The following is a 22,884-nucleotide window of genomic DNA, read 5'->3' on the forward strand; positions in this document are numbered from 1 at the left end:
ATACTTCACTAAAGTGGGAGAGTTGTCACTGATGTCTACATGAGGAGGAGATGGGAATTTTATTTCTGATGGCATTTTCAAACTATAAGGAAATGAACTAAACATCCTTCTCTAAGCATATGTAATGATATCTTTAAAGGCAAAGAGGTAAAATCCAACAACAACAATCAGTTGGTATTTCTGCAGTGAATTAGAGCTATAGGCCTCAGCAGTTTTGTAAGTATACATTCGTTTGCAGATACTGAAAATATTGGTTTCCCATCTCATATAGTAAATGTTGCGGAAATGTATCTGTTCATATGCTGACCTTTGAAAATCAGATGCACACAATGCCAAGCAATATGCACAAGAGCTACTGAACAGTGTAGTTTAACAAAAGTAATGCTCTTTACAAAGCTATCTAGTAAGCAGCCAGAAAAGTCCTTCTAAAAATTTAAGCAAATAAAGCTGGATAAAGTAACATCTACACCTGAATATTTTCATGAATGAAAATGAATATTTCAAGAATGGTACTATAGCTTTTTTTTTTCCTTATTGATTGTTTGTGAACATGTCTATCCTATACTATGCTGCACAGGAGAAAAATAGAAATTCTAGGCCATCATACCCTCAGAATTACAGAAGAGTACAGACAGGCTCATCACACTTAGGGTGAAAAGAGCCTTTCTGTGTTTATAGCTCTGTGCAGGAAGGGCAGATATAGATAGGGTGAGAGAAGACTTAAGAGAGGAGAGGAGAGATTGGCTTCTTGAAACTCTTGCAAGTTTTTAATGTACATTTGTGTTTGCAAGACAAGACGATATTGAGCTTTCCTAAAGACTGTTAAGCCTGTTGGAGAATGAGACGTGCAAGTTACAGAAGTAGTGGCTGTTGGGTGTGTGCAATGGGTATTTCCCAAGGAGTCCTCGAGTGTTTTGCTTTGTACTGGCCACAGGAATGGGTGTTCCCCTTGTGTATGAAGAGACTTCTCAGTACTGGACATTTCTAAGGAAAATTTTTCCAGCAATTCTCAGTTCTGTTTGCCATGTGTTTCTTTACCACTGCAACTTTTTGAAAGTTACTTTTCCTCTTTTTATCCGAGGTTTTTACATTCCTTCGGGTTGTCACTTCTATAACCATATGCCAGAGAGGGCGAGACGGCCAAAGCACTTGAAATGGCCTTGTCAGGTGTTTTTCTCAAACAGTGAGAAGTAATATATTTTGTAGCTTTTAGGTTATGCTCCTGCCTTTCATCAGCATTGATACTCGTTACCAAATTCTGTGCCCTGCAAGGTCACTACTGTTTTAACTGTTTCCTCTCCATCTCACCTCCTGCAGAACTTGAGCATGTAGCTTTTGTTCTGATTATACTGGGTATTTGGAGCATATTTTCCATCCAATGCTTTTGTTGTTGACTTTCCATTTTTTAAAATGTGAATCCGTTCCCATAGTACATGCCAATTTGTTTTTCTTCCTCTATTTATTCATGCTGGCTGTTGTCCCATTTCAGCTGAATATCTAAACCACATATCCCCTTTGAAAAGCAACATGAAGGTCATTCTTTGATTCAGGCAGCGAGAGAAAGTTACTGTATGAGTAGCATTTTGTTGTTCCATCCAAACTCATGAAAAGTCTCTCTCCCTGGGGTGGGAGAGTGGACTTTCCAGAATCACAAACTTGATTAAGAGAAGGCAGTTATTGACCAGGTCTCCTTGTTTGAGCCTCAGAGAGCGATACATGTGCACACTTGGTAAATCTGCTTCTTAATTCCCCGACAGAGAAGCCTTCACTCTGAAGCCTAACAGTTCCCGAGTTCTTGGAATTCAAAACTCTACAAGTTAAAGACTGCAATTTAGGTTATTTTTTCATGTTTTCATTTTATTTTCTATAAAGGGAATCTCTGTTGTTTCTGTAGCATTTTCAAATCTCCTTCGGATAGTTAAAAAATGAAGTCTGTGGAGACATGTCAGTGTGTTAGCTCACTTGCCAGGCTGTTTACTGCTGTTTAATGAAATGAATATCATTCCCTTATACAACTATGAGTTTGAAACCAGTAAAGCTATCTGGAGACTCACATAGACTGTGTCTTTTGTTGCTATGTAGCATTGCTTATGCATTTTCTCTAAGCCGATGGGTGTAATTATATTTGTAATAGAACTGACATATATAGCAATTGATGCAGCTGAACTATTTTCTTGATTTCTCCTTCAGCATGAGCAAAGTTAATCTTTCAACAGCAAGGTTTTTCACTGCCCCAGACAGGATGCACCAAGGTTCTATAAAATGTAATTTACAGGGTGTAAGGATCAATATTTCACTGTTAGTATAAGAATATACTGATAAGTTAATTCTCTGACCATGCTGAACATAAGTCAGTGATAAGTTGCTAGAAAAGGCTAAGGGGACTCAGCTGACCTCTGCCCTCAACCTATAGCCATTACTGTAATTTACATGAAACACGATGAGCCAAACAACCTGATAACTGTGTTTCGCTCTCAGTCTTTTTACTTTTTCTTCCTGGGAAAAGTCAGAAACTGCTATTTCTAATTTGTGGATTGTGAACTTAGTTTTCAGTTTTGAGTGTTTGAGGTATTATTCTCACATGAAAGAGGTAGTACATTAATTTCCAGCTCTTGCCTCTCTCCTTGAAAAGCAAATCTTATACTAATTGTGTACTGGAGACATCAAGAGGAAGAAAAAAATGACATAAGCTCTGTCAGTAGTACTTAAAAATGGCTGCCTTCATCAGGTATAAAATGATACATATATTTTTAAATTTTAATCTTTCTTACCTGACAACATTAGAAAGAGCTTTATCATGACCAATCAAGTTTCATTTCAGCAGCTCAGTCAAATGTTATGTTTAAAAAAGTGAAGTAAGTGCTGCCAGTGATAAGTAATTTTGGGTGTATATAGCCCTTCACACCATACAGTGTTTTGGAAATTTAAACTTTCGCATTCGAGAGAGTTGTCACAGGGAGAAGAATGTTAAACTATTAATTTACTGTCACAAAAAGTAGGAAACAGGCAGAAACAGAAAGAAAAGGAATTTAATTTGCACCATGTGGCATCAGTAATCTGTAAATGTCATCAGGTAATTTTGAATCACAGAATGGTAGGGCTTGGAAGGGACTTCAGGAGATCAACTAGTCCGACCCCCTTGCTAAAGCAGGTTGCACAGGACCACAGGCAGCCTGTTCCAGTGCTCTGTCACCCTCAAGGTAAAGTTTTTCCTCATGTTCAGGTGGAACTTCCTGTGCTCCAGTTTGTGCCCGTTGCCCCTTTTCCTGTCACTGGGCACCACTGAAAAGAGCCTGGCCCCATCCTCTTGACACCCACCCTTTCGATATATATAAGCATTGATAAGGTCCCCTCTCAGTCTTCTCTTCTCCAGGCTAAAGAGCCCCAGGGCTCTCAGCTTTTCCTCATAAGAGAGACGCTTTAGCTCCCTAGTCATCTTTGCAGCCCTCCGCTGAACTGTCTCCAGCAGTTCCCTGTCCCTCTTGAACAGGGGGGCCCGGAACTGGACACAGTACTCCAGATGTGGCCTCACCAGGGCAGAGTAGAAGGGGAGGAGAACCTCCCTTGACCTGATGGCCACACTCTTCTTCATGCTCCCCAGGATGCCATTGGCCTTCTCGGCCACAAGGGGACATGGCTGGCTCATGGTCAACTTGCTGTGCACCTGGACTCACGGGTCCTTCTCTGCAGAGCTGCTCTCCAGCAGGTCGACCCCCATCCTGTACTGGTGCATGGGGTTATTCCTCCCCAGGTACAGGACCCTACACTTGCCTTTGTTGAACCTCATTAGGTTCCCCTCCACCCAGCTCTCCAGCCTGTCCAGGTCTCGCGGAGTGGCAGCACAGCCTTCTGGTCTGTCAGCCACTTTTTCATTAGCAAAATCATTACTGTGAAATGTAATGAAGGCATAAAAACTTCAATTCTGACAAAATGAATACACTGATTGCCCTCAGAACATCCTATGTAATCCACATTGTGTTCCATTCTAGCCACTGTCAGGCAATAGGATGTTAGCACATTCTGCTTTTGAGTGGTTATCTAATTTAAGTTATCAATATCCTATATATTTGTTTGTCTGAATTACATTTATGTGAAAGATTAGAGGGTTTAGTCCAAATACAAAAAAGTCTCATTTTCTCCAGCTTAGGTTTAGATTTGTGTTTTACGCTTTGTGTCATTTAGTATCATTTAGGTGACAGGTGTGAAAATACGAGAAGTAAATATGGCCACCAAGACAGTGCTTACACAGAACATTTCACTCCAGAGCTAAAACTCTTAGAAGTGCTTCAGGCAAATAAAACCCTGAACAGAAAGCAGTGTGTATAGTAGCATGTTAGAGAAAGAAAATTATTTGGATTATTTGCTGAACTACATATGGTACACCCATTTATATGAATTCCAGGCTGGATAAAAACTGAGAAACTTAAAATATGCTTTTACCCTGAACCATGTTTTGATTGTTTTAATGATGTAGAAAAACTTGCAAGAATTGTTGAAGATAAAAATGTTCAGTTAAATACATATTAATTAAATTAATTTATTATTTGTCATTTTTCAGCTGACAAATGTGGAAGAGAACAGAGATATCATTTATTCATATGTTTTTTGTTATGTTATGGCCAGGGCAGAGAGGAAGGATTTTTATATTCAAATTACATTTTCTATATGAGTGACCACATGAAGCTAGGAGTGGAAGAATCAAACCCTCAGTTAGAGGTTAGATATTCCAATAAAGCCACAGCCAGTCGCTAGTTTAACCACATAGCAATATATTTAAAACTCTTCAGACTGGAGGCCATGCTTTCTTTTGGTTATAGACTGACTTGCTAATCTTCCTTTTAAAACTGTACTTTGACAATTGTTTCTTTCAGTAGTAATCCTGACACAAGCAATGCTGCACCCTTCATTCCTTTCATCCCCTCCCATTTGTTCCTGCCCCTATACCACATTTTCTCTTGGTTTATGAGGCCTTACAATTGTTTAGGCTTGGCCAGAGAACCAATCTCAGTTTAAAATAACCCAGGCAGATAAAAAAGCATTGAGGTTTCATGTCTTTTGTTTCACTTCACAATCTCTCAAGCAGTTAAGCCAACAGGTTTGAGGGACTGTTCTGGGCACTGATGTATACACAGGATTGAAAGAATGCAGCAAAAATAATTTTCATTAAATAAGACCTAAACACTTGATTGGCTTCCTTAGAATGTTTATATCATTTCCCATTCACAGCTATTTTCACAATCCCAGTGGATTTAATGATATGACAACAGCTTTACCTACAACTTCTCTTGCCAGTCAGTAGGAGATCAGGCCCATTGGTTTGATATTGCTGACTGACATTAAGTCATCCATGTAGTGACTGATAAAGATATGAGTAAACTTATTGGTAAATATAAGTAAATAAACAAACATGTTCTATAAATATACACTGAGGTCTAACTAAATGCTAATTATGCTTTTACAAACCCAGAACACAAAATCATATATCTGTTCTCTATTGATGAATGAAATAGCAGAAGGTTTTAGCCTTTTACTTTTTTCCAGGTGTAGAGCTGAATTCATTGCGCCAGATGAAGATACAGAGACCGATGACAATGCTTACAGATGTCCGACAGCTCATATCAAGTGGAGGAAGCGTGAATCAAAAGAATGATGAAGGAGTTACCCTGGTGAGTGAGACTATGTAAACATCACCCTGTGAGTCTGCACGTACTGCAACTGGGTACTGGTGAGCGTGTTGACAAGGCAATTCTAAGAAACAAAATGAGGTTATGCAAGATTTTGGGTTTCATCTGGCCTTTTGAAAACAGACATATGTCAATGCCGTGCATAGCACATGTTTTAAAATAGGCTAGTGCAACATCTGCATCTTAATGATGACTTTCTTACTCTTAGCCACCAAATAAGCAACACGAAAATTAGTAACGAAGAATGGCAGCAAGTACATGTGGTCTCTGACATTCTGTGTAAGAGAGGGCCTGAAACTTCACTCAGTGATTCCTGGTTTAGGGTTGTATCTTCTGGCTAAGCCAGGCTAAAACACTGTTTCATGAAGATATCTCATCTTGATTCAGTGTAATGAAGCATCCAACATATCAGTGGATAAGTATTCCTTCTCCCAAATGTTTGTTTTACTTGTAATCACTTGATCATATTATACTTTTTTTTTTCTGCTAATAGATCTTCAATCCCTTTGTTTTATTAGGATCACTACTTCTTCAGCTGTCAAATAATTTTAAAATTCATGTAATAAAAGAAATTTTAAATTAATGTCTTTTTCCCTAGACAGCATGTCTATGTAATGTTGTCTTTGCATACAAAATCTTCAACATCATTATCAATCAATAAATGGTCATCAGCAGCATTAATATATTGAATAACTTTTAAAAATTCTTTTAGGGTTTTCTGCAAATACTGTGCTAAAATAATTAGAAAGGCACGTACTACTAAACATTATTATTTCAGCATTTATGCTGAATTAAATTACATGATACTGAATTAATACAGTGAATCATTAGTATTTAAGTCCATATTTTAATATCTGTGGAGTGTTTAAACTATAACTGAAAAAGTGAGCAGCCTCATATCTGGGGTTATTGAATCCAGCCACTGGCTCAGTCTTTACAGAAAGCTGACTTTTGGGGTGGCCAGTCCAAGGCAGTTAACCGAAGTTAAAAACAGGAGGGAAGCAGGGGAGAGGTGGGAAGAAACAACTGAAGTTTTAGTCTAATTCGTAAAAGTATTAATTTGACTTCTAGTTTTCTGATACATGTAAGCTAATCTGCTAAAGCACAGTAAAATGCAAAGTCATTTCTGTTGTACTTTTATTGCTACTTTCATCTGAATAGGCTTAGTTAAAATTGAGTTATGAACTTATCTATCACTATAAAAGCTTTTCTGTAGTTAGCTGGGATGGTTGAAATGCATTTCTGAAGTGTGTTTAACAGTACTGCAAATACTAGGAGAAAAGCATTGCGTAACGTTTGGATTTTGTTGTTTGCTTGGTGAGATGTTGACAACAGGGACATTTTTTGCATGAATAGTTTTTATATTGCACTTAGAAATTTTTTTTTTTTTGACAAGTACCTACAGAGTGGATCATTTTGCTTTTGTCTGAGACTTCTTTTATGCGAAACTTTTGTCTGGCAAACTGGTGGGAAATCCAGAATTTGTTAAACTGCTCTGTCTCTGTTCATGGATGTGGAGTCAGCCAGTCTGTGATAACTGTATGTGTATCAAAGGGTTCTGGAAAAATCTTTTTGTTATTTTCCTCTGTAAAGACAGATGTAGAGCAATAAATATCTCAGTTGTAAGTAACAAATGAGATTTGTTTTCTCTTGATAGAATATATCTAAGTCCATGTGTAAGTTAAGATGAATCAGGCAAAAAAAAATCGATAGCATAAATACAGAAATGCACACATTCTTATAGAATCATAGAGCACCTGCATATGCACACATTAAATACAGACACAGAATGATCTGTGGCAAAATTAATTTTTCTGCTAAATTCTCCTGTAACATTTTTTTATTTGAAAGATTTAAATTATAAAATATTTCCTTTGTCCTGTGAGCTTTTAAACTACTTCAAAATAGCACTTGTCAAATAGATGTCTGAATAGAAAATGTAATTTCTTCTCTTAAAACAGAAAAAAGCTGAAGCTATGTCAAATTATGGGAAAATTTGGAGGGTTTTGTACATTCAAAATTAGAGCATTTATAGCGTACAAAATTGGTGTTCTACCTCCAGGGCAGGGGCATTCTGAGCCCTTTCTGGGGGAACATTTTGATGAGCTGTAATCTGTTCCATCCCTCTGCATCAAGGGTGTTCAAAGAGAAAACTCTATGCATACTCTGCAGGTACAGCTGAACCAGAATAGCAAATAAGGCAAATAATATCCTGGAGTCCGTTTTTAGCATCTCATATGCTTATGGTGACTTTTGACCTACACAGCTCTGGTAACAGGTTTATTGCAAGACCTTTTTCTTCCTGTTAGCCATCCATTTCAATCCTCAGAAAACTAATCTCTTCAGTTAACATTACTTCAAGTGAAATAAAACATATAGTTGGGCTACATGGTTTGGGGACACAGGCTACCACGTATAATCTCAGTTTTCCATTTCTGCAATCTTTCCGAACCCTGTTTTTACTGACATCATGAGAATTGACTCCTGACCGGGGTGAGCAATTGTATTGTGCCAATTTCCAAATGTGAGTTTTATTCCCTTTGCTCCCAGAAGTGAAGTGAATGTTTGAAATTATAGTAGAGAACCATGAGAAAATAAAGACCTGTAATCTGGATCAATCTCATCATGTGAAGTATGTGCCTCAGAGTTATTCAACATACGTAAGAAAATTTCCACCAAAACCTGCAAATGGCAAGTTTTCCCAGACATAGGATTTTTTTTATTGAATTCTCCTCTTAACTGATTATTACCAGAATAAATAATTTGTATTGCCCTTCTATGTCTTTATCTTTTTCTCTTCACAAGTCCTGTTTGGTATTATATTACTTTTATATTAATTTTACATACTTGTCATTTCTGTTAAATAAAAAAATAAATTTTTCAATCTCATTGTGTAAATACCATTTATAGTGGGACTGATTGCTGATACAAATGCCAAACACATATAGAGCCTTAAATACTAATATATTGCAAAAGTTACTATCTAGTTTCTCAGATCAGCTATTAATGAAGACATTTTTGAGTTTTCTCTTTCCCCTTGGCACTACAGTTTTCAGTACCTTATCACTCATACTGTACTTGCTACTTAGAACGACAAACCACAAGTAAACACAGCTGTTTGGAGTTGACCCTGCTCTAGCAGCAAGTTACATTACTTGAGCTCCTAAGGTTCCTACTGACCTGAGTTTCTGTTATTCTGTTACTGCATTTTTCACCCTCTCTCTGTTCCACTTTGACCCTGAAACAAACTTTACTGATACAGAAAAATCAATTAAAACAAATATCACTTAACATAATTAAGTATCTAGGGAAGCAATGCAAGTGAAATAAAGTCTCTATGATTCAAAATTGAGAAAGTATTTTTTGTGACTGATTGTGCTGCAAATTCAATGTGCTCAGTTTGATTATGTGTTAATGAATTAATTTTGGATTTATCTACATTTAGCCTATATCCAGAGCTAGACTGTAACAGTTGCTCTATCACCTGGTGACCCCTCACCAGTCAGAAAGGAGAATCGGGAAAAGGAGAGAAGACCCATAGGCTGAAGTGAAAACAGATTTAATGAAACAGTACTAATAAAAGTACATAAACTAATACTCAGCTAAATGAATACCCAGCGATCACAACGGAACAGATAGTAGTTCTCAGGAACAGGAAGGAGCAGGAAGAACCCCCAAGAGCAATACCCTAGGAGATCCTTCCCTCAGCAAACCTTCCCCCTTTATAATGACCATGACGTTATGGGATGGGCTACACCTGCAGCTAAATCAGGTCAGCTGCCCTGGCTGGCTTGAAACTGCTAACGGCCTGCCTGGCATGGCTGGGCTGTGATTCTATCCCAGCCAAACAAGGACAGGAGTAAAGTAGTGCTAACTTACATCTGGGATATTTGAACTTATACAAAAAAAAGTTAGGTCTAGGCTAAGCTCAGCTGCAATGTATGAATCTACTTGGGCTCATGAAGTTTGTGAATGTGCTTAAAAGGATGTTTGCTTGAAATTGTGTGAAAAGTATCTGGTAAGATTAGGTTGTTTAAGTAGTGCTCAATAAGCTAACTTTCTTATTTTTTGGCAGGTTTTGCTTATAAATGCTAAAAAAGATTCTGCAGTGGTTTTCTAGTCTGTTGTTTTTGCATGTATATTTTGTATTTGTTGTTATCGTAACGTAGGCGGGTTTGTGGGGCAGTCAAGATACCTAATAGCATGTCATGGGTTTTTCTGATTTCTTTAACCTATTAAGATACATTTATATTGCAGCTGCATGTGGCCTGTGCTAATGGATACAAGAATGTTGCATCTCTGATACTGGATCATGGGGCTGATCTCAATGTAGTGGATAATCAGTACTGGACACCCCTACATTTAGCTGCCAAGTACGGACAGGTAAAGCATGATTTTTTTTCACCTGTTTATCTTTTCTTTGTGGTAGTCTTCTGTAGCAATAGCACATACTTTTGAGTCAGGGGGACTATTCTGGTTTTAAAGTGAGAAGCTTTCACATTCCTGTACTATAGGTAGCATATCAAGTGACGGGGATCATTTGAGAATAAACAGTGTAAAGCTATCAACCCAATACAGCTTGTTAAAATCAATCTACCATCAACAGCAGTTTGTCTCCAGCAAAAATTAAATTTGCATTGACACTTGAAAGGGAGCCAAGTAAGAACTTTTGTCTGTTATTTTCTTATATTCTGATGTCAAACTTATTTTTAGCTAACTATTTTGCTGTGTATGTTTCTGTGAATGAATGTCCAGGATTCGCTCAATACAGCAGTCGCATTCAAAGTTTTCCAGTCACTGAGTTGTGGAAGGGTGCCCTGGGTTTGGGATTTGGAGGCCATGCCTAAACATGACTTGTGCCTCTTAATATCATACCTTTTCACTTTTCCTTCATCCTTACCCTCCCCAAACTTGCTCAGTGAGTCTTTGTTATAGTCTGACTGCTTGAGGAGAGCTCCCCACCATTCCCACTGACCCACCTCACAGCTCAAAAATCACCACTTACCCACAGGTACCTTCCAAAAACCTCTCTGATGCACCCTAGTTCAGCCTTCCATGGGCCTGCTCTTTCTTTTATCAGGTCTTTGCTGCAGCTCCTGGAAAACTCATCCCTTCCTATCTTAGTCCTCCACCAGGAGGGGCTGGACATGCTCTGCCATGGATACAAGACTGAGCTTCCCAGTGTTGCTCTGAATACAAATCGCTTTCTTCTGTTCAGATTCCTGCCGATAGCAGGGGTATTCTTCCTGACACTGTGAATGTAGGTGTACTGAGTTAGTCAGAAAATGCTATGAATTGTGGCTGTCAAGCCATACCCCTGTTTCTTCAGGACTTTGCCATCTTGTAATGCTTATTTCTATTGCCATCAACCATGCTTTTAAACGTAACATGGAATGGCACAAAGTTGTTGATCCTAAACAGGACCCTGTTTGGTTTTCTTTTTTTTTTTTTTTTTTTTTAATTTTGTGATACAGATAAATCAAAACCCTCACAGACTTCTGCTGGAGTATGAACTCCATAGTTAGATAATCTTAATTCTGTTTCTGAACCCAGTAGAGACAATCCCATTTGTTTAGCTGAATCTCTAGCGAATGGTTGAGAAGAACTAGAATTGCCTGTTTCTGGTATCTGAGTTGCTTTTTGGTACTCATGTGAGCAAACCTGTGAATTACAAGATGAAGGAGCTAAGATACAACAGGTGGGATGTAGCCTATTTTACTACAGCCTTAGTGATCTGAATATGAAGCCAAGATTGCTTTTTTTGTGGGATTTTATTTTATTTTTTCACTCTTTCACTGCAGGTATTCTACTTGTTAAGGAGTAGATTCTAAGCATGCCAAAATGTCTAATGAAAAACAAAAAAGACATATGTATATATATATGTAGGTAGGCAGATGTAATTCAAGTACTTACGCATATATATTATAATTCACCTGTCAGATTTTCTTTAGAAAACTGCTAAAAATACAATATATTTTTAGGTTTGCAAAACCATTTAAGGATACAATTCCGTACCTGTGTTATAAATTGATTTGTGTCCTGTTGCTTGTTAAAATGATGTACATGTATTTCCTTATTGCATGTGTGTTCTCACTTTCATTTACTAAATGGCTTCCAACCTCTTTTCAAACCAGAAAATAAATAATACACTTTATAGAAAGAAGATAGTACAAATGTAGTAGAAATAATAGTAAAACATAAGTGTGTTTGAGCCTGGGATATATATTTCTCCTACTGAGATACGCTGTGTCTGCTCTTTTACAGGGTATGAAAGCTCAGCTTATTTTCATAAGAGGTTAAGTCATTGGTTTATATACATATGGCCTGAAGTACACCCTAAATAATTTCTGGAAGGTTAAATTTACAGAGAAAATTTTTCTGCAAAAATATACTGAGCCAAAGTTTTGTTAGCAAGTGAGGCATCAGTGACATTTTGCATGTACTATAAATTTATTTCTCATCCCATCTTGACCTGTGCTGTTCTGTAGTTCTACTGCCCTCACTGATCCCTCTAGACCCTCATGTGGTACTGCAGGCAGGCATACACTTACTCTACCAGGTTCAGACTTCGGTAGGGCAAGAAAACTCTTATTCAGAAGTAAGGTGATTGCAGTGATGTAATCTTGAGCTGGAGGTACTATTTCTTATGTTTCGGCGTGGCTTGAAGGTTTGGGCTTTGTACTACATTGATGTAGTTATGCAATGGCTGTAAGTCTCTTCTAGTGTGAAGCCTAAACACTAGTTTTATTGGAAAGGACTTGAAAGGACTGACTTGAAAGGATGGAGGAAGAACTTTTTGGTTATATATGTATATGTTTGCAACACTAACCCTGGATGACTTGAAATACCTTTTTTGTCATGAAGTTTTCTTTTCGAAACAGACCTGTACATGTAAAGTCTGTGATTGAAAGTGGCTATGGAAAAAAATTGTCTTTCTTTTTGAAGTGTTTGAAGATTTCAGATTGCTCTTTTGTGAGGTGATCTTTTTTGCTGGCTCTCTTGTTGAACTGTGTCTCCTTTTATGTCCCAGATGACAATGGTAGTGATTCTTACTATTCCAGGAGTTTTCAGTGAGAAGTCAGGGACCAGTTGTGCTAGTCACTGTATCAGAGCTATGGGTACATGTGGAAGAAGACAAGTGAAGCAACATTGTACTCTTCCTCACTAAAATTTACAAAATACAGATCAAATATGTTCCCTTTGCAGTATTAATGAATAATACAATTTGGAGACACTTCATTATCATTATAGGTAATTTGCCATCCTTATTTAGGAGATAAATAAATCTTTCATATGGATTCTGTTCGCAAGAAATAAGTAAATCATTTGAATTCCTGCATAAGAGGCGTTTATTGGATATCAGGGGAAATATTTCATTCAGTAGCTAAGCCATTGGGATGTTTTAAAAATTTCCTTTCTTATGATGAGAATTTTGAAACATCTTTTAGCCTTTGTATGAATTCATGTTCATATCATATTTATAATTCCATTTTGTGTAATTATAGACAAATATGAGCATTGTTATTATTTTGGGAAAAAGTAATATAGCAGAATGGGAATAACCTTAGTCAAGACGTGATTTGGATAGTATATTTTAAATTAAAATATATTTATGAGGGAATAGTTATTTTTAGCAAAAAATATTAACATTCCCTGAGAAAGTCATTAGTACAAATTCTGGATTCCATCCCTTAAAGTTTCACCTTCTTGTAACACGTATTTGTGGCAGGTTTTTTTTACAAAGTCTCACTTGAAAAACTCGTACAGTGATAAATCTGTACTTTCTACTAGAAGACTGTAAAAAAAAAAAAAAAAAAATTATTTGGTTTTAGTTTGATGGTTTTTTTCAATTCTTGAGAGGATTTCTTTCCTTCCAGAAACGTATCTGAACATAAAAATAAAAAAAAAAAAGCCCTTTTTTGTCTTGTAACTTGTCTAATAAGTAATGATACTTTAATGAGCGGTCACAGAAGTTTAAAGAAAAGAACATTGTTGTTTAGTAGTTTACTAGCACTGCTGCTACAATACCTGCAGCCAAACCCCATCCAGTATGTAATTAATATTATATTCCATGAGTCATAAGGGTTGATAGATTTTTCCTGTTTATAAAATACCTACAAATTTTTAGTAATTCAGATAGATGTTTCATTTGGAGAACATGCTTATCTTATTAAAATATTATAGACCTTACATACATACGTTTTGCATATTATCTTATGAAAAAAAAATTGGGTAGTGATATTCTTATGAAGAAATTGTTACATTGTTTTAGAGTGACATCCAGACTCAGCTGAAGGACCTAAGTTCTACATATACACAGTTTTATGTTTGCAAACACACAAAATACAAAAAATGAAAAAAGACAAAAAACAAAACAAAATACACAAAATGAGAAAAAAAAATAACATATACAATAACAAAGATGGTACTAATTTACTTTACCTGGGGAAAAGAAAAAAAAAAAGTAGAATCTACCGAAGTTCTAAATTTATAGTGAGAAAATTTAATTTGCATCTGTACAGGAGGAATCTTGTAAAGAATAAAGATGCTACAAGCCTCTTGTTACAAGTCTCAAGTTGTAAATTAATATATGATGTAAGTGGATTACAGAAAGCTTATTGCTCCATCTTCCACAGTAAATTGAGAAATTTTTGGAGCAAAGATACATTATCCTGAGTGGGCTAAGCATGTGAAAGACATCACACCCCCACCTTATAATCAAAACTTGGCTTGTAGAGACGCTTCCATAATGGCAAAACCAGTGTTGTTTAGGCCGGGATTCTTCTCAACCAAATTTTAGCTGGATACAACTTCAGTACAAATTCAAAGCTTTGTCTTGTCTAATGTGAAGAATCACCTCTAGAGTGCAATTCAGAGAAATCTAGGAGGTGATTTTAAATAGGTGGGATAAATTATTACTTAGAGGTCTGACCCTCCCTCGTTATAAAGATCATGGGTAAATACCATATGTTAGAGGCCTAACTTCAACATTTTAAAATTTTACAGGGGGGATTTAGACCAAAGGGCAGGGCAAATGGTCCAAAGGATGGGTCGATTGCCCACTGGGTACCTGATACCAAAAATATATATTACTGAGGTATTAAGGTCAGAGTTGCTTACCTTAATAATTTTACCTTAGTAAAATGATGGAACGTAATAATATCTTCGACACATGCAAATCTGCATCAGACACACAAAACCCTCTTAAAATAAGATTATGAGGGCAGCAAAACTAGGCTTAATGAGTTAGAATATGCCAGGGTTGCCTATGTAAATTTAACAGAGCCTTTTGGACATACTGTTACTGATGGCAATTTGAACTCCCATGTCTCATGTGCAGTGTGGTGAGTGCTGGTATATATGTGGCTGCTGCCTGTGCACACCAGAGTGGGGCACACGTTGTCACTTCGGTACCACACCGCCCATACTGGCGCTGATACCAACTGTAGAAGGGTGACTTGTATTTCTTAGGCTGGCCCCCTAATTTGAATTTAGCACAGCAATCACTTTGTGAACAGCTAGTAATCTGGCACTGGTAGTGCTTGTCCCTGCTGGACATCTTCCAGGCGGCTGTGATCAGGAGAGCACACACTTGCCCTCCCCGTAGTGGGAATAGGCTGCAGCTCTGACATTTGCCTTGGGTACTTTGGCACAATTCCCAGGCACAAGCTGTTTCTTTGTTGTTTATCACAGAAATGTCACCTTTCAAACCAGCTATCAGAGGCGTGCAGGTCAGAGCTGACTCCCCAGTAGCTTAAACATTACCTCTCCCAAAATTTCATCCTAGGGGGATGCTGCCTATGTCTAAACTGTTAAATTGATAAATAAAAGAAGGCTAGGGATTAAGCCAGGCAACGGTCTGCCTCACATTTCTATTGTTTAGAGCTAGTTTCCTCTACAGGAGATTAGTCTTGTTCGTAGAGAGCTGGTTGGAGTGATCCAGAGTCAGGGACAGAGCTAACAGTTAAGCAATGTGAATTATAAGGGATACTTAAGCTTGCTTCGTTGCACTCTCTTACTTAGCAAGACAGATTTGGCCTCTGGCTTTGAAGTTTAACAGTTTCATGATGCCAAAAAAAAGGGTAAGAGAACCCTTGAACTGCTGAGTGTACCTCTCCAAGAGTAACTCCTGCACTAGCAAGGATTTCTTCCCATCAATAAACTGGAAATGTCCCAAATAAATAAAAATTGTTCAGAGAGTTCAGATTCCTATCTCATGTTTCTGAGCATGTTATATATATCCTGTATTTTCAAAATTCATGTGTGAAATTGCCATTCTGTAAGTATATTCTCCCTTAACATGCATTTGGTTGGCTTGTTTGCTTGGGCTGAATCATAGCCCTCTGTCTAGTTGGTTCATCCAAACATAGCATTTCTTTCAGGTCATAGAAGGGACTCTGTGCTTCTTGCTGAATTCTGAGAGAACACACCTTTTTACTATTATAATTTGATCTAATAGATCATAAAATGACCTAATTTGCTCATTATTACCAAAACAGATTAGTCTTTTGACTCAACCATGAAGTGTAGTTTCATTTACTTTTCTTTAAGTGCATGTTGACCTCAAAATAGAAAAAAATCCACATCCATCATTAGAATATACTTCAGTGATTCTATGTAGATGGGATATCTAAACTCATTGTAGGAAATTATATTTAATCTCATTCAAGTTTTCCATAGCAGTTCCTTTGAATGCAGTTTCTGGAGTTCTGTGAACATGTTCCACAAATGTTTTCAATGAGAAAAGCCTAAAGAACGGGGTGCTTGTTCAGTATTTCAGAAAGAATATAGTCTAGTCACTCAGGGAATACGTATTTTTCCTGTGAAGCAGTCGGAATCTTTCATTTTTGGTCAGAAAATCCTCTAGAGACTATTTTATCCAGACATATCTCACCCTCTTTTCTTTAGTCTTTTTGTTCATCTTTGGCCGTGTGTGATTGTACTCAGGTAGAAGAGCTGCATTTCCCTGCAGATCAAATTACACTCATTTTCCTCAAGCTGAGAGAGCACTTTGGGATTTCTGCCTGTAATATCTTTCTTTCACTCTCAATATATTCAGAAGGTTTCTATAAATGATTCAAATGCTAATTATGGGTACAGAACACCAAGGCATGAAAAGCTAGATTCACACAATACCAAATGATAAGAAAATAGATTTACAAGTTTGAGCTTCATATACATAACAACCTCAATGTACAAAATTAGTATAAAATTCTCAGTATTTATGTGTATGTTTTTAAAGCTGAGACTACACTGTATACATTTTGGGTTATTGCAGGATCTCAGTGATCAAAGTAAATTTAATTTTCCTTGAAATACCAGCTATCGTGGCTTTCTCTCATATACAAGAGGCATATATGAAAAGAAGTCTTACAAGACTGCCCAGGCACAAACTTTGAGAAGTGCCAGATTTATGATCTTCTCTGTATTATTAATATAAAACTTGTAGGAGCATAATTTATAAGCATTTTTAATCACAAGATCACATAATATTTTTCCCTGTTTTATTTTATTCTTTTACCTAATTTCCTGGTGGATTGAAAAATAGAAATGTAGGTTATCATTCTTGAAGTAAAGACAGCTGAAGTCCTTATTTCAGCTGTAGAAAAACTTTTAAGTAACCTTTGCCACTTGCTTAGATAGTGAAAACTGTATTAGGTTGTTCTTGAACTATTCCAGAGATTCAAAAGGTATACTCTTAGGCCATACAGGTTAAACACGCTGACTGCAGAAAGGTAGTGGTGACCTGGGTTCCATTCCCACCTCTGCGTACTAACAGACAGACAGTCTTTATGGTTCATTCCTCTCACACGTAACCTTATTTGTCATATTGCCTCCAGTCTGGTCCGTTCTTGTCTTCATTCTCTCGCCTTAGTGTCCCATTCATTTGCCTGGCCTCGTGTCCTTTCCTTATGCATTTTATCCCAATCCTAATTTCCTTGCACAGCCAGCTTCTGCCCCTCCTCCTCTCCCTGGTTCTCATCCAAGCTTTCTCTTTTCTCGACTTTGGCTTCATGCCAATCTTCCTGTCCTTCTGTTATACTTAGCCCTTTTTCTCACTTTTATCATGGGCCCAATCTCCCTTGTTCAATCTCACTTTTTTCCTCACCATGTCACTTTTTTCTTTCATTTTCTGCTTAGTCTGTCTCTACCTACAACCTGGCTCCTTGCCATGTCTCTCTTCTTCCCTTTCACTTCATTTATTTCATGCTGTTAGTTCCAAAGTCCAGCATTTTATCCATACTCTGTTCTATTTTTTCCCCTCCACTCTTTCTACCCTGCTGCTAGTCTCATTCCCATAACCTACTTTTTCTAATCTGTTCCACTTCACTGACCACAGGTGGTTATGGTCCCCTTTTTTCTGCAAAGAGAAATAATATCTTCTTCATCTATATTGTATTGAGAAGGGAGATCTGTAATGAGTTTCAGACATCATTTCCTGTGTCTAGAGCAGTACTGTGGATCAGATTTGCAATTGCAGAGGAAATGTTATTTAGCCTCTGAAAGATATTGCTCTCACTTAGGGGTTTGCATATGAGACTGGTTTTAAGGGAGACTCGGTCTTCTAAGGCATACTATTATGTAATGGATAACAAATATATGCTCTTAAACTTAATTCACAGTAACTCTAATAGTTTAATAATTACTTTACTCCCTAATTTTGGGAGTCTCTGTCTTGGAATTTGTTTTGTTTGTTTCACTCCCCAGTAGCTTAGGGTCCCTAACCTACACTTTTCTTCTTAATCTTCTTGATGTTTAATGAAGTACCTATTATCACCCCATTCCATTAGTTACATAGTCTCCAGTGTTATTCTAAGGAGTTTTTTTTACTCCATGATTTATCTGATCTTATTTTTTCCATCTGCTGAATATATGGCTAGCATGAAGTTACAGCACTTCTATCACAGAAGCTTAGTAATGATAATAATAGTAATAATAAAAACTGGACTACCCTGATTTGTATTTTTTTTTGTTGCAAATCTTTTAAACGCGTAAGTGAATGTTTAAACAGAAACACTGATACTGGTTAGACTAACATTTAGGCCTACAGTGGACTGTACTAAGGTGGGCTCTTTGATTTATTCATTATAATCAAAAAACTGTCTTGTAAGCATCTGGTGGCTGATTTTTTCAAAGGTTTGAAACTTGGCTGAGTTTTGAAAATTTTCCAAACAGACAACAAAAGGAATATTCTCAGCTCACAGAATTCATCTTCTGCCTAATACAAAGTCTTCAAATCATACAAACGTTGGAGCTTACAACTGTCAAACCGTGTATTTTCCCACACCCTGCTCCAAGAAGTGCTTTGGTTTTGGTTGATCTATTTTTCTGTCTAATTAAAAAAAAAAAAAAAAAAAAATATATATTGTAAGCATTCACAGGCAGTAGTCCTGGCAAACTGCCCAACAAAAATCACACAGTGAGGTAAACATGCACTTTTCCAACCCAGTGAAGTAAAGATTAGCCTTATATGAACAATTGAAAATTGGTCCTTAAAAGTGCAGATACAGGCTGTCTTACTCAGTGGTGAAGACTGCAGATTATAATGGTGTAAGCAGTGGGTATTGTGTTCTGCCTGGGATTTTGTTGTGTTTAGTGGCTAAAAACCTTAGATATTAAAATGATACTTGGGGATTTCTCTGTGTTTCACACAATAGTGTGAAATTGATGGTCCAAATAATACTGATTTTGATCTAAGGTTATTGATCCACTAGTTTCCTATTGTATGGCTTTGTCTCACTGTGGATGACAGCATGCTGGGGACCATGTCCAGAGAAAATGAAGTGGGAACCTGTGAAGTTACAGCAGGTGGAAGGAAATTGCAGGAAGAGGGTGGGGAGGATTTAGTCAAAGAGAATTGAGGAGTGGATTTCGAGAAGGAAAAGAAAAATAACATTGTCACAAAAAACGGATAAAATCACTAATAAAAGGGTGCAAGAAAACAAGTTGGGGAGATAAATGTAGGGAGTTGGGAGATACAGGGAACAGAGAAAAAGGACTTGAGGAATAAGAAATTATGGGAGGGGGTGTAGACAAAATGTTGATGGTGAACCAGGTCACTAAGGATGGTAGGAAACGTCTGAGGTTGAAACAGAAACAGAAGAGTGGAGGAGTGGAAAGAAATATTGGTTTTGACAGAGGAGAAAAGTGAAAGACTGAAGGAATTTACTGTTGGGGGTGTGTGAAAGTTGGATGATGCATATTCATTACTGTGCAAAATAACACATCAGGACATTTGCATAAAACCTCCAGCTTTCTGAAACTACAAGCAGGTATCTCTCCTATGGTAAAGAAAAGGGAATAAATGATCTGAGGTAGTGTCACTGAGCTTGGATAATAAAATTTCAAAGCTCATCCAGAGCCAGTGGCTTATACATTGCAGGTCCTGGCACAGATCTAGCATCCTGTGCATAGCTTCAGAGGAAAATATCTGACCAGACAGGAAAGGAAGGCACTTTTCAGTAGCACTGATTCTGCTCCCCAGCTAATTCACAAGCAGTAAAACTAACATGGCTTGAGTTTGGAGCTGCCTTTGCAGCCTCAAGTCCGTAGGGAAATTCTTGAGGAATCTGTATCGCTCCTTCATACCCCATATTTCCTACCCTGTCACTGCAGCCACTTATCTGTGGCAACAGGCCTCACCGTCTGTCAGCTGGCCAACACTGGTGCTCCTAAGCCTGTGGTTTATGCAACTGAGCTTTGGGCTTTCTTGGTTAACATTTAGTGTGTGGTAAAACTTAGCCCCCTTTTTTGGCATGGGGGAAATTGTATTTGAAAGCTTTATAATGGGCGTATTTCAGTAAATTTGTTTATGCTGCCTTTTGTCCCCTTACCATGTTTTCTTTCCAGTGTTGCACTCCATCTTTCATTAGATTTAAAGAACTGTTCAACTCTTATGCTTGCCTGTCCAGTCAGTGTTTTTTCTGTTCACTTATGAATGTTTTTCTAGCTATGTAGGTTGTAAGTGTTGCTCCTGTTAATGTGATTTGCACTTCTGTCCTTGTAATGTTTGCTTTGAGGAATAAAGCTCAAGTTCACAGTAGGCAGGCTGCATTTTTTTCCCACTTTTTTTGGAAAAAAACCCCATAGCTGTTTTGGTGTCACTGTGGTGGTCTGCCTGCACATCTGATCATGCATTATCAAGCTCAGAGTTTCTACATGCACAAAACCCCTTTTTATTTAGTCTTGCCTATGTAAGGCTGTAATTCTTTATATATTTTCATTAAGAACTTCTCATGTCCATAAATATTCAAACTGTTAAGGGTTTACTAACAGATTGATTCTGATGGAGAAAAAACTGTCTTTTCTGGAAAAGTCATAGGCAACCTTTGCCACATTACACAGAATCACAGAACGTCTGAGGTTGGAAGGGACCTCCGGGTTCATCTAGTCCAGTCCCTCTGGTCAAGCAGGACCACCTAGAGCAAGCTGCCCAGGACCATGTCCAGGGAGCTTTTGAATGTCTCCAAGGATGGAGACTCCACACCTCTCTAGACAACCTGTGCCAGTGAAATAGTTTTTCCTGGTGTTCAGGTGGAACCTTCTGTGTTTCAGTTTCTGCCCATTGCCTTGTCCTGTAACTCGGCACCACTGAAAAGAGCCTGGCTCCATTCCCTTTGCACCCTCCCTTCAGGTATTTACCCACATGGATGAGATCCTCCTGAGCTTCCTCTTCTCCAAGTTGAAGAATTCCAGCTCTCTCAGCTTTTCATCGTATGTGAGGTGCTCCCGTCTCTTAATCATCTTAGTGGCCTTTTGCTGAACTCTCTCCATGTCTCTTCTGTATTGAGGATTCCAGAACTGGATGGAGTTCTGCATTTGTGGCCTCACCAGTGCTGAGTAGAGAGGAAGGATCACCTCCCTTGGCCTGCCAGCGGTGCTCCTCCTAATGCAGCTCAAGATACCATTAATCTTCTTTGCAGCCAAAGCACATTACTGGCTCATGTTCAACTTGATGTCTACCAGAACCCCTAGGTCCTTTTCTGCAAAGCTTCTTTCCAGCCAGGTGGCCCCCAGCATGTACTGGTGCCTGGGATTGTTCCTCCCCAGATGCAGGAATTTGCACTTCCCCTTGTTAAACTTTATGAGGTACCCATCAGCTCATCTCTCCAGCCTGTCTGTCAGCAGCACACATATCTGACATACCAGACACTCCTCCCAGGTTGGTGTCATCTGCAAACTTGCTGAGGGTGCACTCTACCACATCATCTAGGTCATTAATGAAGATATTCAACAGGATTGGATACTGATCTGTGGGGGAACACCATTAATTACCAGCCTCCACCTAGACTTCTTGACGCTGATCACTATCCTCTGGGCCCAGCCATTGAGCTGTTCTTCAAGCCACCTCAATGGTGGAATGCCAGTGCCTTACCTGTTTCTCTGCTTGGCAAGCATTGGATCCAAACAGGCTGTGAATAGAGGTTTTACAAGGTAGCTTTGCAGATATTTTGACTACTTCCTTACTAGTATACGGTGCAGACTAGAAAAAGCACAGAAATAGGTATTTGAAAATGTATTAGTGAAGGCCAAAATCACAGACTGATGTGAGGTGGGAACTGGAGTCTGAATGCTGTATGAGTGGGAATAGGTAAAGCATGAAGGGTCCATGAAGGCCTTTGAAAATTAGAGCAAGCAGCTTCTGGCTTGGTAAGAAAAGAAGGAGCTGGGGGGAATCTAAAAGGTAGGATTTTCAGATTAAAGAGGTGAGACAGGAAAATATTCCTTGCAGTAGCATTCTCAACAGCCAAAGAGTAAGATATCCAGTAAGAGATGTCAGAGAGAGGTAGAAAAATTATAATTTGGACAGAACACCGAGAATAGAGAGAGGCATCGTTCATTTGTACAGAAAAGGTAACTAAGTTTGCGTGTCGTGAAGGAGGGTACTCAGAGATAAGTTCTGAAAAGAGAAAAGTAGGATCTAAGGTGTTTCCTGGTGTCCTGTCAAAAGGCATGGAATAAATAATTAAGGGCATAAGAGGAGAAGCAAGACAAGTGATATTTTGTAAGCAGATGTTTTAAATAATTGCTGTTACTAGTAGTTTTCTGCACAGCGAGTTACCAACATGTCACGGTTTGAGGCTGGGCCAGCCACTAACAAATGACAGATGCTCTCTATTAACCCCTCTGCTCTCCCAAAAGGGAAAAGGAAAGAGAACAAGGGAGAGAGACTTTCCAGTTTGGGAAAGAAAACTAAAAC

The 22,884-nt window shown here is 38.1% G+C and overlaps 1 protein-coding gene across 1 annotated transcript in view; it reads left to right on the forward strand.

Moving 5' to 3' along the window:
* The window catches only part of MYO16 (myosin XVI), a 299,406-nt gene that overhangs the window by 73,134 nt on the left and 203,388 nt on the right, over positions 1 to 22,884 (forward strand). Inside the window, exons 5-6 of the mRNA XM_086482083.1 lie at positions 5,542 to 5,666; positions 9,942 to 10,067. Of these exons, the coding sequence (XP_086338209.1) occupies positions 5,542 to 5,666; positions 9,942 to 10,067 (251 nt within the window). The remainder of the gene's footprint in view (positions 1 to 5,541; positions 5,667 to 9,941; positions 10,068 to 22,884) is intronic.

The sequence above is a fragment of the Leptosomus discolor genome, chromosome 1 (genome assembly GCF_034619465.1).
Source record: "Leptosomus discolor isolate bLepDis1 chromosome 1, bLepDis1.hap2, whole genome shotgun sequence".
Lineage (NCBI taxonomy): Eukaryota > Metazoa > Chordata > Aves > Leptosomiformes > Leptosomidae > Leptosomus > Leptosomus discolor.